Genomic DNA, 16,005 nt, shown 5'->3' on the forward strand with positions numbered 1-16,005 from the left:
ATTTTTACAACTGACGCAAAAAAAAAAACGCGGCACACTCATTATTTTCTAATAAGTTTCTTATTATTTTAAGCGCCCACACGTTTGCCATCATTATGACTCCGAGCCCCAATTGTTCAATATGAGTCCAATTGCCGAAAGGAATGGGTTCTGCGCGATTCTCTCAGCTGAGCCATCGCCAGATTAATAGCTGAATTGAAATTGAAATCATTACTTGCCACGCCGAAAAACAAGAGAGGGAGCTCTGCCGCTCAGAGCAAGCGTACTTACATAAACCGAACCCTCAACCTCACAATCTGATCCTGCGGGCATATTTCCAAACATCTGGTCAGGAATACTGTTTCTAGTATTACGTTCACGGGGCCATCTCTAGGCATGCACGCGTTTTCGCCAGCTAGTGACGCAATTTGGTTGAAAATAGACACGACGTTTCACATTACCCACCTTTTCGTGAAAACCGACATTGAAAATGCCTTCATGTAATGGACTAGTTCAAATTCTACGCCTTGGTAAACTCATTAGTGTAGCTAAGATTAGTACAAGACAGGTAACGGGACATATGTGGTGCTTACTCATCTTTCTCATTTTTTAAATTCTTTTTTTGCTGCGAAACTTCGTTCAGGATGATTGAACCAATTTTTTTCCGCGTGTCACTGAAAGGTCTAGTGCGTCAGAAAAAAGAGAAAACTAATATCTCATTTGCACCCTCTTTATCCGCTCCTTCGCTGTGCGGTTCGGGTGCCCGGCAAGAGAGAGGCAGTTAATTACTGCTCCTTTCCTTTCTTTATAACCTCCTCCTCCTTCTGCACTGAACTAAAGTGGCGGAAAGAGAAACAGACAAACTAAAAGAAGTAACAGAAACAAACGAGTTTTATTCGACGAATTCGCTGTGCAGCTATACCGAATGTACATTTCCACCGATAATTGGCTCAGAAGTTTTTTTGATATTTAACATTACTCGCTTTGTGGGATTCTTATGTGTCTGTTTGTTAGCCAGAATTAACAGCTGACATATTTCACGATAACGGCCCCTACACGCAGCGATAGCTTCCTCGCACTGCATTTTTCGTACCCGCTTGCCGCTCGACTTAAGGGGGCAGCAGAAAAATAAGCCAAGAAAACTTCCCTCACGTGGACAGGATAACAATAAAGACAGGAAGGAAAAAATGATAAATCTGGCGGAGCCAGTGCAAATGTAACTGAAAGAACAGCCGTGAAAACAGCGATATCGTGGTGAAGCCTGCAGAGCAGTGCTCTCACAATTTCTTTCGTGGAGTTTTTTTTTTTTTTTCACGTGCTTTTTTTTTAATTAGCAGATATGTCTCTTTCACTCGTTGGCACTTTGCTGTGGTTTCTTTTTATTTCTTTTTCTTGCGTGCCTTGCGGCAAAGTCGGTGGTGAGGATGCCTTTTCATCGCCGACGCCAGAACGCATCCCTGTGCGCTTCAAGGAGCAGCAGTACGCTGTTGGTCTAGTCGCCGGTCATCATCTCCATGAACTCTGCAGAAAAAAAAATAGAGAAGAAAAATTGCGGATTTGCACACTCATATACTCATGCAGATATCTCACTTAGTTCAAGCAAAAACTTGTTTAAGAAGCCCCTTCTTTCATACATTTCATACATGTCAAACGCGTAAAACATCGGAAAGAGCATGGTATACGGTCTGCTGCATCTGATAAAACTGCGCAGTAGAATGTCTCTACTCAAAGTTCTTTATTTCAGTTTTTTTTTTCTTTTTGCTGGAGCTAGGCATTTCAAACACCAATATTTTCATCTCAACGTTATGAAAGGCAGCAAAGAGTCAGTAGTAACAGGTGCAGCGACATATTACGTACACCCGCATTTCGTAACACTGCATTCGAAACGAAGCCATTTCGTTATAACGAGTAGCTTTCGCTCAATTTGCCCTTCAAATTGTTTGCTAGTATCCGTACACAACTGCATAAATATTCTTCTTATTTACTTTGCAACTATACAGACACATCTCGAGAAATTTAACAGGAAAAGCATATATGAACGCGATTCATACTTTGTGTGTCTAATCACGAACATACGTGCCTGTTATACTAGTTATTAAGTACGAGCATCACCTTTCGCAAGCTTTACAGCAAAAACTATTCGCGAAGAAGGGGAGCTTAACATTACCTTCTCGACGTCCAACCCTGTTATTTATGACCTACGCGAAACAACCTGAACAACATTCTGCACAAAGTACGAACAACACGATGGTTTTTCATCGTTCAATCCAATTTTCATCTGAGGTATTTTTTTTCTTTTGTCCTCCGAACACGGCTTAAAGGTTCCTTGTAAACTGTGCATTCATTCTATGTCTCTCGCCATTATATATACATGCACTCAGTGATGTACCCCCCCACCCCCACCCCCAACGGCGAACGCCAACGTTCGGTTGGCGTCTCCTTTCGAGGCACTGCTAGTGAGACACCACGAACAAGAACAATCCGAGCGCGGTGCGACAGAACCTGGCCGCTCCTATCCGGCGGTACCGCCTCGGTTGGGCGAGGGAAATATACGGACAGGCGAGACAACCAAGACGACGTCGGGCGAATGACGACGGCAAAACGGGGTCGGGGTCGACCGGCTTGTGGCTGCTCCGAAGTCGTCCGCTGCTCTTGTACCGCACGCACGCACACGTTCTCTGTCTGGGCTTGGTTGGCGAAGGCGCGGCGACTGAGCGGCAGGCGATTCCGGTTACGCGTTTGTGCCGCTGTCTCGTCTCAGCTCTTGTTCGCGCGAGCGCCCGCTTTTTGCCTCGTTTGTATTTGTATTTTTTGCCTCCTCGTCTTGCCGGTCCACGTGGTTAGCTGCAGCTGCGGCTGCTCGCGTCGCCGGGGCTCTCTCTCTCTTGTCACTCGTGACAGATTGGGTGTCACCACGGTCGCGCTACGCTGTGCTTGGAGCGAGGTACTACATGTATATACAGGGCGTGGTGGTAGCGCGGATCGACGACGAGATCGCGTCGCTTCTACTGCGCGCCTGCGGTGAAGGAATGTACGCGCGTACTTGCGGGAGTGATGATATATTTTAAACTCGTGCCCGTCTCGCATGGCCTGTTACGGGTCGCTTTAGAGAAACGAGAGCGGGCTGGGCGAACGTCGTTACACGAGGTTTCGGACTGGCTAGGTGTACGTACTGATTAACAGATCTAATTTTTTTTAAAGCGCGGGGGGGGGGGGGGTCAAACCAGCTACTGCCCTGTAGAGTTTTTGCGTCCTGTTATGCTGGAACAAGAAAGTTCAACAACTGCACTGAGCGAAATAGGATCTATTAGGCAAATAGGATCCCAATGGGCACTGAAACTCCCTTTGATGTCCCTTGGATGTCCCATGGACGTCCTAAACGTCCACAAGACGTCCAATGTAATTTCAGTGCCCATTGGGATATGGCCTATCATCTCCCTCCCTGTCTGTGCACGAATTCGAATAGAAGAAATTGGACGTTTTTAGCATACCGGAGACGTATACCGGTTTACCGGACCCCTCTTGCGCATGCGCAGTGGCTCTGATCTATTAGGCAAATAGGATCCCAATGGGCATTGAAACTCCCTTGGATGTCCCATGGACGTCCTAAAAGTCCCCAATATGTCCAATGTAATTTCAGTGCTCATTGGGATATGGCCTATCCTCTCCCTCCCTGTCTGTGCACGCATTCGAATAGAAGAAATTGGACGAATAGAAGAAATTGGACGTTTGGCCCCCTCTTGCGCATGCGCAGTGGCTCCCCCTCACCCCAACAACGCCACTGCGCCTGCGCAAGAGGGGTCCGGTAAACCGGTATACGTCTCCGCTATGTTAAAAACGTCTATTGGCGCTCGGAATGATCCGTAAAATTTCCACTATTCGAACCGAACCAACAGGCCCGCCACGGTCACCTCTAATTACAGTCTGTAGACAAAGCAAAGAGCCGAGTACCGTCGAAGTCGACCGTGCCGCTGCCGTCAGTGTCGATCTCGGCGATCATCTCGTCCAGCTCGTCCTCGGTGAGCGCGTCGTCCAGTGCACGCAGGATCTCGCGCAGGTCGGACACGTTGATGTAGCCGTTGCCCTCCTTGTCGTAGAGGCGGAAGGCCTCGCGGAGCTCCTCCTGCATGGCCTCGGAGTCCTCCTCCACCAGGAACCGAGCGGCCAGCGCCACGAACTCCTCAAACTCCAGCTCGCCAGAGCCTGCACACGTGCGCTGACGTCACTCCTCCCATCCCAGCTACACACGCGAAATTTCTGCACTCACGCGCATGCTCCTCAAATATGGACACACACAGAATTTTATGAGCGTGAGCTCTTAGTCATCACGTTTCTCGATTTCTTGGGGTCTGCTATACCACCTCCCTTCGGCGTGAAATTTTCCAAGTCCGAGGAATTCAAGACGGTGGCCCCCATAGTAAATCGATATAGCAACCCAGTTGGTGATTGACTGGTGACGTCACTAGTATATCGAATTGGTGATTGATTGATGACGTCACTGATATGTCCAATTGGTGATTGATTGGTGAAGTCACTTATAAATCCAAGATGTCAAATTAGTATTTCCATTGGTGTACCTATCTTTAATCTCATTCATATCAATTTTAGTAAGCCAAACAGCTAACGCTCGTTATTTCAACGTCTTCTAGACGGTGGTGTCACCTTTTTTTTTTTAATGGGAAGGAGTTTATGAAGCCAATTTTTTATATATATTGTAAGATTTCACTATAAAAATCAATATAACCGCAGATCTCCCGTCGGCAGGAATGCATTCTTTTCGCTATTAATGCTTTTGCAATCGTCGAAGGCGTTCCCGATTGGTTTTCTACGTCAGTCTTAACTGCTCGATGCGAGCGACGGAAAAACTTTAAAACAAAGATTTTGCTACACCTTCAATATTTCCATAACAGTATACCTTACAATTTTTCAATATTCAAAATTTTTGTTCAAGAATGCTGGACATGACACAGCTACATTTAATGAGACGACAGCAGCCGCGGGCAGCCCGACAGAAAATCCTGTCGCCAACAAGGATCTTTGTCGTCAGCTCTGATGGGATGAAACAGAGACAGTGCCGCAGTTTAGGATGCATGCACTGGCCCAGTACAATCGATTTAAACCGGCTTTGTTTCAGTGAAGACAGCGCTCACCGTCCTGGTCAATCTCGGCGATGAGGTCTTTCAGGTCCTTGTCCTCAAACGTCTGTCCCAGCGTACGCAGGATCGCCGACACCATGTTGGTGTGCACGTAGCCCTTCTTGTCGCGATCGAACATGTCGAACGCCTTGCGCAACACTGCACACGTGGAAAAAGAGAGACAACGTGTAAAGATGATGATTACGTATTTTCTGTGGCTCAAGGGCATCTATGGCCGAAGAGCGCCATGGCAGAAGGGGCATTCGTCTACTCAAGGTTGATTCAATAACCCGTTTACCAAGCATTTCACCCCCAAGGAAGCCGAGCACCAGGCAAAGGGAAAGCTTGTGCCCACTGTATAACCGGCTGGCACACGGCAGCCTTGGGGATCGAACCCCACACCTCCCTCATGAGAGGCGGATGCTCGACCCACAAGGCCACCGTTGCAGTCCCAACGAGTGAACGTGTAAAGAACCGGTTAGAAATTTACGCCATAATATTCGTCATAATATTAAAACCACTCCTAACAGTGCACATGTCACATTACCATTACCTAGTGCGAGTATTACCAACCCCACGTTAGATACCGTGATTTAAAGCTCCGACGCCTTGCAGTGATTAAACGCAAAAGTTGAGAAAAAAGAAAGTTGCTGTAGCCAGACAGCACGACGCCTTTAGTTGGGCAGGAAGCATGGTAATTCAATGCATGCCATTTTGCGATCGTGAGCACTGCGTTTAAATAGTGTGCCATTCGAATACTTCGAAACTATACGTCATATAAAAAGGGGGAAAAATAGCTTTTCAACTGAGGATACATTCTAAAGAGAGAGCCGAAGAGAGTTCTTTCTTTCTTTCTTTCTTTCTTTCTTTCTTTCTTTCTTTCTTTCTTTCTTTCTTTCTTTCTTTCTTTCTTTCTTTCTTTCTTTTCTTTCACTTCCAATCTTTCTATTGCGACAATAGTGAAGAATATAGCGATGTCTTCTCATCCAAGCTACCCGTAATAGAGTTTGCCGAAGAAATAATATTTTATTACCTACTCCGATGTCACAATGTTCGAGCATTGTGCTGTTCATTATTTACTTATTTTTTTTTTTGGCAACAGAACAAGCTGCTGCGTTTACTGTCTGCTTTCTGTTCCAAGTTATTTTGGACAAGAGCCAGAAAAAAAAGAAGACAGATGCAACCGTGCAGCACGTCTGCAGAGCTCAAAGATTTTCTGTCTTCGCTCTTGCCTAACATGACGTCCTTCACGAGGACCCTCTAAGTGGGAAAAAGTTACACAGAGTGCCTCTTCAGTCGTGGGAGCTGATGCATTTTCGTTAGCCCGTCCGTCACGTTCAAACTAGATGGTTACAGTTACGCGATTATCAACGAAGACAGCATCACACTGCAATCAAAAGTTCTGGTGCCAGCTTACAAACAAACTTGCGCGTATATCGCTGTGCAAACCATAACACAATCCAATAGAACTATGCGAAAACAGCAGCTGTTTTGCAAACAAATGTGAACAGCGCCTCGTTTCTGTGCTAAAAAATATTGACGTGGATAATTTCGACCACCTGGGGATCTTTAACGTGCCCTGACATCGCACAGCAGGGCACGTTAAAGATACCCAGGTGGTCGAAATTATTCCGGAGCCCTCCACTACGGCACCTCTTTCTTCCTTTCTTCTTTCACTCCCTCCTTCATCCCTCCCCTTACGGCGCGGTTCAGGTGTCCAACGATATATGAGACAGATACTGCGCCATTTCCTTTCCCCCAAAAGCCAATTATTACTATTATTAATGAAACGCCAATATATAACATTGGGGGCAAGTACAATGCTTTTCTGATGGTACGAACCGGCGTTACAGGCACTAATAACCACTTGAGGTAGGTAATCGTTACGATGCCGAAAGTGCGAAATTTATTTGAAACTATTCACTATAGTTCTGCCTAGCTATTACCTTGTTCTTTGCTCTTTCTGTGTGGAATTTTATGCTTCACGCGATCATAGCTTAACCCTGGATGATGTTCCCCAATGGTAGCCACCTTATCATTTAATTCAAATACCCGCTGATAAGAAGCGAAGCACGCGCCATATCGCGACCGAAATAAGGCGCCCATAACTGCAATAGACCGCACACTCTTTACCGAATAGAGACCAACAGGCTGCCTAACATGGTGCGGCGGCGCATTTTGATTAAATGATCTGTCACTGAAATACAGAATTCGACAGCTAAGGACTGAGTCCTTCGTGCATGCTTAAAATGCCTTGCAGGTGTTACTTGTACAAATGAAAACTGCTTAGGAAAAAAAAAAGGAGAAGGTGTGCTTGTCACTCGTACTAAAGAAAAGGGACCAGGATCACTATTTGAATGGTGGTAATGAGAGACTTTCACACCCCAGCTACCTCCATGTTTTGGCCGGTTGAACAATACAAGCTGGTGCAGTCACTTCCATGGACGTGCATACACAAAACCACAGTTAAACGTCACGTAACAGTAAGTTCGTGCAGTAAACAGCCGGCTTGCGTATATTCCACACGCTTGGATCCTTTAGTTCAGCACCTGGTAAGGGCTGCTCTGAGGGAATGCGGCCCTTCTCATTGCTTTAGGCCTACCGCACATGAGCCCTTGGCTGCCGACAGGCGGGCTAGAAAACGCGCGCGAGCCTTCCACCGGATGGTGCACATGCCTGAGGCTCGGGGCGGCTATTCTGGGAGGCAGCCGCCGGACGGCTGTTGCGCAGCGTGTACGCCCTGGGACGGAAGAGTGGGGCGTGACCCTTCTCCGCTCTCAACGGGCGGCCTGGGAGAGCGTTTTCACCGGGGTGCGCCTTCAAAGGAAGCGTAAACGTTTCTTTATGGGGTGAGCTCACGACTTTGGCTTGCACGCGTTGTCTCGCGACTGTACTCCATCGATTCGGACTTCGGAAGCGGTGTCTTTTGTTTGTTTGTTTGTTTGTTTGTTTGTTTGTTTGTTTTCCTTCGATCTGCGGAGAAAACGCAATGCAGTTCGCTTCTCGCACTGCTAGAGGCGGAACCAGCGAGTGGCCTTCGTAAGATTTAACACTAGCTGTTCCCTCTTAAGCCTAAGCCGAAAGCTGAGCTCGCTCTGCTACGCACCTCATCGCGTATGCAGCGCTCCCGCTTACTAAGAGAGGGTTGCACTAATACATTGTGAAACGCAGGCCTTTGAAGAGAGTATATCCAACATCGCCCAGAGCCACTGAAATATGAATAAATAATTGTTTTTTTTTTTTGGTGGGGAAAGTAAATGGCGCAGTATCTGTCTCATATATCGTTGGACACCTGAACCGCGCCTCCACTGAAATATGAACGATCAGCCATTTGTGCCATATCATTGAAGAAACATACGTGTAGTGTCAGTACTACTGCCAGCCCTTCTCGGCGTCACGCCCACATACCCCCCCTCCCCCCGCACACACTGCGCGGGAGAAATAGACGTACGGAGCGCTATTTACAAATAATGACGGTGACTTGGGCACAACCGCAGCCATCGTATGCGCGCCCTGAAAAGCGTGCTTCGTTTTGTGAACGCTAGTAATGCAGTGAAACACTCAGCGCAGGAGCCAAGAAGTGCGATACGATGCAAGTGTGGTGGTGGCGTAGGCGTCACGACGTTGTTGTTGATGATGATGATTATAAATTAACAAGGGCGGAAGGGGGTCTTTCTGCGTTGGCTGCGTTCTGTACTGGAATTTGTGCTGGTAATCCTCAGATGTAAAGGATTTCTGTGCTAAAGGCGCAACGGTTCAAGTGAACTGGAGAAAATAGAAATGACACTACTGGGGGAGAAAAAGGTAATGAACACTAGGGTGCTGGGACCAAAATGTGAAGTTAGGCAAAAGCGTATGATAAAGCGTTCGAGTGAGAATGTTACATTACGCAAGACTGCTACTGACCACCGTCACCAGAATCAGCGTTATTATTATTATTATTATTATTATTATTATTATTATTATTATTATTATTATTATTATTATTATTATTATTATTATTATTATTATATCACGCATAATGATCACTGAATCAATGGGGGGGGGGGGGAGCTTTTGACGTTCTGAGATAAAAATCATATTTACAGCAGAACAAGAGAAATAACATTTTACTCATTCGTGGGTATGTTTTATAACCTCAAGATTACTTTATATTGCATCCCCTATGCATATTAAACATTTTAATTCGCTTTTGAGGCCCTTCACGAAGGCCAAAATCGTTCTCACTGTGACAATTTATAATTTTCGTGGGAGGGGGTCTCTTTTGTTTAAGCGATTCGCTTAACGAATTTCACACCCTCCGTCTACAGCGCCTCCCGGCTGTACGTATTTTTGCTTAGTGATCCAAACATTCGCTAGCTGGGTTATCGAATCTTCAATCCAATTTCTACGCCTCAGTGAAACAGCAAAATCTGCTCACATTTTCTCCTTAAAACTGTGCTTTGCCTCAAGCAAGACTATCTAGCAGTGAAGCACTCTTGCAAGGAGTCAAGGTAGAAACTTGTTCAGTCCCGTGTTTGTTGGGACCACATTTTAATAAAGACGACGCAGACGTGATGGTGCCAGTGGGCAGTTTTGTATGTGGTTTTAAAAGCGATACTGTGTCAGCAGCAGCGATTCAAATTACCACCGTTAAGTGTGGGTGGAACAAAATATAGGGTATTAAAGCTTTGCCTAACACGAATTTTGTTACTCACAATGTTACAACTGGAAAATAATTTTGTGTGGTATTGTAACATAAGTGCACTGCAGTTACACTGCTTAGAAGCTTTCGTTAGGTTGCGCGTTAAGGTTTTAAGCTCGCGCGCTCAATATACAAAAAGGGGGTGATTTTCTTCGGTTCTGCTTGCCTTTTCTGGTCACCTCGGCAATGTTCAATTGGATGCTGCACCTCTGGACGCACTGCCAACTCGCATGACGACGTTACAACGCCACGCAAAGAAAAAATAAAGCAAAAGAAGCTTGACGTGATAAATTGTGCCTGCAGACTGTACACATTCTGCAACACGCACTGAGCTGAGGGGGTTTCCGAAAGTATGCGTAAATGCAGATTTTCTGTTGCCTGGTTAGGAGTCGAAGCAAGGTCATATTGAATTCTTGCGGACAACAATATCCAAGAACAATGTTTCGCAGAAAAAAATGCAATGAAGAAGAAAAGTGGGTCACATCGGACGTGAACCGCTTGCTCGCTTGGCATGACGCCACATTCAAGGCTGAGGGTATTTTAGGTCGCCTATAAACGAGACCTGCGCTTGCATGCAATCAAACTGCGTGACCGGGTGTCCCTATGACGGAGATGCCTTTGCCGATGTGTTTTTGGCTCGAGCCGTGTAGTTGTTCTCCGACCAGTCTAACTAAGGTTACGTATAACAGGGCAGCTACGCAATCGCTATAAAAATTGCATATAAGAGAAATCATCGAGTAAAGCATTACTTAAGTGAGCTATACATGCTAGAATTTATTTTTTTAATTTGACATGCGACATCGACTTCTGTGCAACCATTTTGTTTTCATATTTACCATCTTCATTCTCGTTATTTCTTTAAACCTTAGTTAAGCTCTCGTACACAGCCTGTGAGATACATTTCCCACAATGGAGTTTCCTTCGATCATTTTGTTAAATGTTGGATCCATTCCTTTTTCTTTTTTCTATGAGCTTTGTTGATATTTCAGAGATATGCTTCCTTGACCTTATTCGTTGTGACGCACTTTTGTACGGCTCACGGAGCGCCATCGCGAGACGCCAGGCGTAGTTTAAATTAACGTGCTCCATTAAAATACTGGCGTCCCTTCTTGGCATGTTGCTAGGAAAAACAGGTCTGTCGACATTTTATAAGGAAGATGAAAAGCGTCGACAAGCGGTAAGATATTTCAAACTTACTCTGCACTTGCTCTTTCGTCAGGTCATCCTATAACCGAAAAAAAAGAAGCACAAAGCTCTCAGTATGCATGCCGCACAAAACAGACAAGTCGTGGGCTAAATGCACAGCGGGTGCATTTCATTTCTACAGCCCCATATTAGAATCACGCTTTCTTGTGTTGTCTTAAGTATGCGCATAAAAAATGAACTACGAGTCAAGGACAAAAGTGGAATAAGTGTTGTGAGGCTAATGTTTCACATTGAAAATAAACATTAAAAACAGAGCAGTGATTTGGACAAATAGCAAACCAGACTGCTGCCAGAAGTGTCACTACCCGTTATTTAAATTCCCCTTTTGGTCATTTTCGCCAAAGCTTACTGCCCCTCATAACTGCGTTTGCCTCACCAAGCTGTGTAGCTTTGGTTAAATGAGAGCTAGCCGAAAGTTACAGAAAAGTCAAAAACTTCGAGAAGCGGGGGTGTAAATCATTAGAAAGCGTTTTTTTTTTCAGTGAAATAACTTTAATGAGATCAAATCGATATTGGAAACTGTCGATACACCCATCAATTTATGTAAATCGACGTTTCAGTAACGTTCCCACACGCTGGTGAAATCGTCACTCCCGAATTACACTGGCATTATTTTGTGGCAACTAGAAAGTCGGGGAAGTCCAAAGCGAAGAGGTCTCGCTTCAGTCTGCACAGACATTACGCAGATGAAATCAGGCCTTGACTTTTACATTGTTCATAACTATATTTTTAAGTGCACACTACATGCTATTCAGTGCGTAACTAGAGCTAGAAACATTGCTCTTCATGTGTCCATTTGCAACAATGCACAACCAGGGCGCATGTGACCTCTGACTGGGCAGTTGCCATTGATCTCGGACTCGACCGGATTATTTTGCATGCAAAATCTAATCTATTTTTTTTAAATAACGCCGACGAGTCTAAACCATCTTATCGAATGATAATTTTCCGCATTCATTCCTTGTCATTTTTCTGAACTTCGTTTTCCTAAATATTTGCTGGTTCGACACTCTGACGGACGCCACGACCGGGCTACTCGGCAGGCTCATCGCAGACACGTCCAATTTTTGCGAAGGGAGGAATAGTTTACAGCGGTAGCGGTAAAAGGCCGAGCAGAAGGCGGTAAAAGCCAGGTAGGAGGCGAATACTTTACCATGTCGATTCAAGACGGGGCTACGACGGCAAATCCTTGTAGCGCTGCTCAGACGCACCGGTCGAGGTTTGTTCCCCGAAAGAACCGCGCTGCTGCTTGGGCGTACTCCCGACTGGATGGCAGGCGGGCGGGCGCAAGGCGATCGCACCGCGTGGCTCGGCCCGGGGCTCCATTTTTGGAGGGTCACGCTGAGAAGGGGGGGGCGCTAGCAGCAGAAGCCGCCGCCGTCGCCGCCACGCGCGGGCCGGAGGGTCCGTCACGTGACCGGCACCTCCCGTGACGTCAACGCCGGTGTCCGGCGGCGAACCCCGAAGCCCCGACGGTGGCGCGCCTCCTCACTGTAGTTCCGTTCATCAACACCTGAGGCGCACATGTGTTTCTCTACGCGCAAAGAAATAATGCCCAAATATTTCGAGAGTCCAGTATCTCTGACCTCAGTCATATAGCGTGGGTACCATTCCCGCATTTGAGAGCTCACTGCTGTAACAAGTTTGATGGGGTACTTCACGAAATAAAATTGTGAAACGCAGAAATAACCACTATGAGCCGGCGGAGGGATACGAAATATTTGAACGCGTTCTTTCTCCTGATTGGTTCTGTTGCGGATCAGCCTTCCGGCGGCACTGCACGCTATTGCCGAACCGGGCGCAGTGGTCGCAAACAACACGCGGTAACTTGAACGCCCGAAGCTGGGGTTCTCCGAGGAGAGTACGTTTCTTCTCGCCCCCCCCCCCCTTTTTATTATTTTTTCTCTCTCTTCTTCTTCTCCGCGCGCTGTTACGACGAGACCCTGTCTTGGATCTGGGGTGGGCCGGGGATAATTTTAGCGAAGCGTCGGCAGCGAACGTTTAGCCGCCGCCGGTTGCTGTCGCTGTGATGCCCGTGTAGACTCTTCTTTCTCACTGCATAACTGCGCATGCGCTGTTCCCAAAGTCATCATGATTTCGAAGTTGCAAGCCCCCCCCCCCCCCCCCCCCCCCCTCTAACCCCTCTCTTAGGTATGCGGTGCCCGCAAGTTTTATTTTCAAGTTGCCCACACTAGACCCTCTACGTGCTCAGTTCATTTTCTTTCGTGTCCGCAGTAGGTTTTCGCAGCTCGTCTGACAGGTTGCGCGCGTTTTCTGCAGTACAGTGCAATCTGGGCTGGCATGCTTCTCGTTTTGTTTCGCTTTCCCGGCTCAGCTTTCTCACATAGTAGATATCGAATGCTACAATTCCCTCCAGGAGTGCGGCACATAAATCCGCCCGTGTGCTGCCCATAAACGTCAAGAAATAAATCTTTTCGTTGTAGTAATTTTCTTTTATTATGTTTTTTTTTTCTGCATCCAGCTTCACATCGCACTGATCCCACCATGCAAGTACGTTGAGAGGATTTTCAGTTGAGAAAAACGTGGTCCTCGCGGCTAGCAGTTTACCTGAATAAAACGCAATAATCTGCGAATAACCTCATTTGCACAGGTTCAATTATAGCATTGCTGATGTCACTGATACACGTATATGTATTGATATACGTATGTTGAAACAGCAATAGTCTCAGAACGCTACCTTGCAGGATACCTTGCAGGAGAGACCTGAAGAAACTGGAAGGTGATCAGAACAACACCCATCAATAGAAATAAATTGTGAGCTCTCAGAGAGGTAAGAACGAATCCGAGGAGTTATGAAGTTAGGAAGACCAATGAGTTCTAGTTAGCAAATTTATTTGGGATTGGAAACGAGGTCAAAAACTTTGCTAAAACTAAAAAAGATAACGTCGACGTGGCCAGAGCTATTGAGTAGATTGCCTATTTAGTATGGACAATTTGGTTCTCGAGCAGAATTGTAAATAAAGTGAGTCTTCCGTAATAACGAATCGCGAAGAAGAAAATATTCAGGAAAAAAAGCAAGCTACGATTAAAGTCTGCTTGTGAGCATATAGGTGGCACGCCGGGTGGTGGCTAGCGAAGTAGAAACTATAGGCAATTTCGGAAGCTCAACGCCCTATATCCTAGTCATCATTATGCTTTATATAATGTGGTGCAGCTTTACGCGCGTTGTGATCTGTGTACGATACACTTGATGGCGCTCATGGTTGCATGACCTAACTCCTGCTAGCACTGTTCACATCCCACGACACAGTCGGCTGAAAGGTGGTGAATGAGGCTCTCTACGCAGCGCAAACTGGAGGGTTTTCTTAAGAGCTATTCATGCAATACGGCTAGTGGCACAGGAGCATCGGAAAAGGGCAACGTGGCGTCTAATCGGCAACTCTGCACTGTAAAGTATTAAGCCAGAGAGAGAAGGGTCACCATTAGGTCATGTTTACTTTTTCACTACATTCATATGGTGTTCCGCACTCAAAATACAGAAAATGAAACATCTGCTGAGAATGAAACTAGTGCCTCGTGGTCTCCCAGGGTGCCGTTGGCCAGCGACGCGTTGAACGACTTTTTAAGTGGTTGGGATTAGCTGTGCATCTCTATGTAATGCGATTGAATTTAGAATATCGGGAATATCGCCCGACAAAGGACGTGTATCTGCATATAGTGTTGGGTGAAAGCGATGTAGGTGATGGAGATTGGGGTGAATGAGTGTTTGGATGCACCTGGGGTGGTAGGAATGCGCCTGGGAAAGTTCCCTTAGAATCTCGGGGCTACTACAGGGCACAAGATCAAGAGTGGTAGCTCATGAGCCGCTGTATCTTGTAGGTTAAGTCACAAACTGATTAAAACCACAGTCGCTCAGCAGCTCTTGAAAAACTTCATGAATGCACACTGTATTTGCTTATTGAAAAAAGGTAATTTGCTTTTCCAAACAACTTCGTGGAAGTTAATGTCCCCGACCATGAAGAAAGCTGTCCGATCCCAAGAACTACAATACATCAAAAAGTGCTTCAAACTGTTGTGAATCAGTGCAGTTTGGGGGCCTGTTAATGTATCCGACGGAAAAGTGGCATGAATTAAGCAGTTCAATTTTGCACAGTATACCTTCACATGAAGGGACACTGAACGACAGTGGCATGCTTTTTATCCTTTTTTCCACAAGAATAGAGACACGAGAATAGACGTCAAAATTCGAGGGAAATATTTTTGCATCAAAAATTGTGTCCTCCAGCCACGATTCAGTGCCTAGTACGATATCAGCCCCAGGCGTATAGCTAACAGAGCGAATAATTTTTCCTTTCTCTTTTTGATGCGTCGACAGTTAACAACAATAAACTTAAGTTCGTAATTTTCAGTTCTGCTCTTTGTGACAGCGGATTTTTATTGTTATTGTTTGACATTTTCTACCATGCCAGAAGTAGTGTTATGAACGAAATTTTTCCTTCCGATAATGAATTTATTTAAACGAAGCTTACATTTTTGTCGCCCTGTTCTTTGGCAAACGCATGCAGTTTTTTACTTTGCAGACGCTTGTGAAAAGCCTTCGCTTACTGATATCTGGGCGTTTTTCAATTTATGTGCATTAGCGAGCAACTATCTTTTTCTTTGAAAGAAGAAAAGTGGACAGTAATTGGTCTATTCTTGTCCGGAGAAAAGCTATCGAGCACGCTCAACTTCCCACGATGCAATATTTATAGTCTCAGATATTTACTACAAATCCTGATAACGTTTCCTTCATCTTCTTCCGTCGTCTCACCATCGCTGTCTTGAGCCCAAAAAGGACTAGGTTGCTCCTTCGTGATCTATTTTCAAGATTGTCTGGCTGAGTCAAGACTGCATCCTGTTCGGTGGTTAAAGTTATATTCTGTGCCTTAAGTTGTAACTCAGCGCCCACATTTTTCAAATTCGCGACGTCGTTTGCTGCCTTAACATTTCGGTCCGTAAGTGTAGCAAGTTTTTACCGGCCGATTTCTGGTTCGCTTTTAT

General features: G+C 45.8%; 1 protein-coding gene across 1 annotated transcript; it reads right to left on the reverse strand.

Moving 5' to 3' along the window:
• Positions 1-852: 852 nt before the first annotated feature.
• LOC144120813 (troponin C) lies at positions 853-12,297 on the reverse strand. Its single transcript, XM_077653536.1, has 5 exons — positions 12,158-12,297; positions 10,996-11,023; positions 5,130-5,273; positions 3,931-4,182; positions 853-1,500 (listed from the first exon to the last, which is right to left on the reverse strand). The coding sequence occupies exons 1-5, from the start codon at positions 12,158-12,160 to the stop codon at positions 1,472-1,474; spliced, it is 456 nt and encodes a 151-aa protein (XP_077509662.1). The 5' UTR covers positions 12,161-12,297; the 3' UTR covers positions 853-1,471.
• Positions 12,298-16,005: the final 3,708 nt, after the last annotated feature.

Source organism: Amblyomma americanum, chromosome 2 (assembly GCF_052857255.1).
Source record: "Amblyomma americanum isolate KBUSLIRL-KWMA chromosome 2, ASM5285725v1, whole genome shotgun sequence".
NCBI lineage: Eukaryota > Metazoa > Arthropoda > Arachnida > Ixodida > Ixodidae > Amblyomma > Amblyomma americanum.

Bases quoted from the DNA above. Each gene is read 5' to 3' on its own strand.
- LOC144120813 (XM_077653536.1), bottom strand. The intron at 4,183-5,129 runs GTGAGCGCTGTC...GCACGTGTGCAG, and splicing joins CGCCGAGATTGACCAGGACG to GCTCTGGCGAGCTGGAGTTT. The intron at 1,501-3,930 runs GTACTCGGCTCT...TTTTTTCTGCAG, and splicing joins CGGCACGGTCGACTTCGACG to AGTTCATGGAGATGATGACC.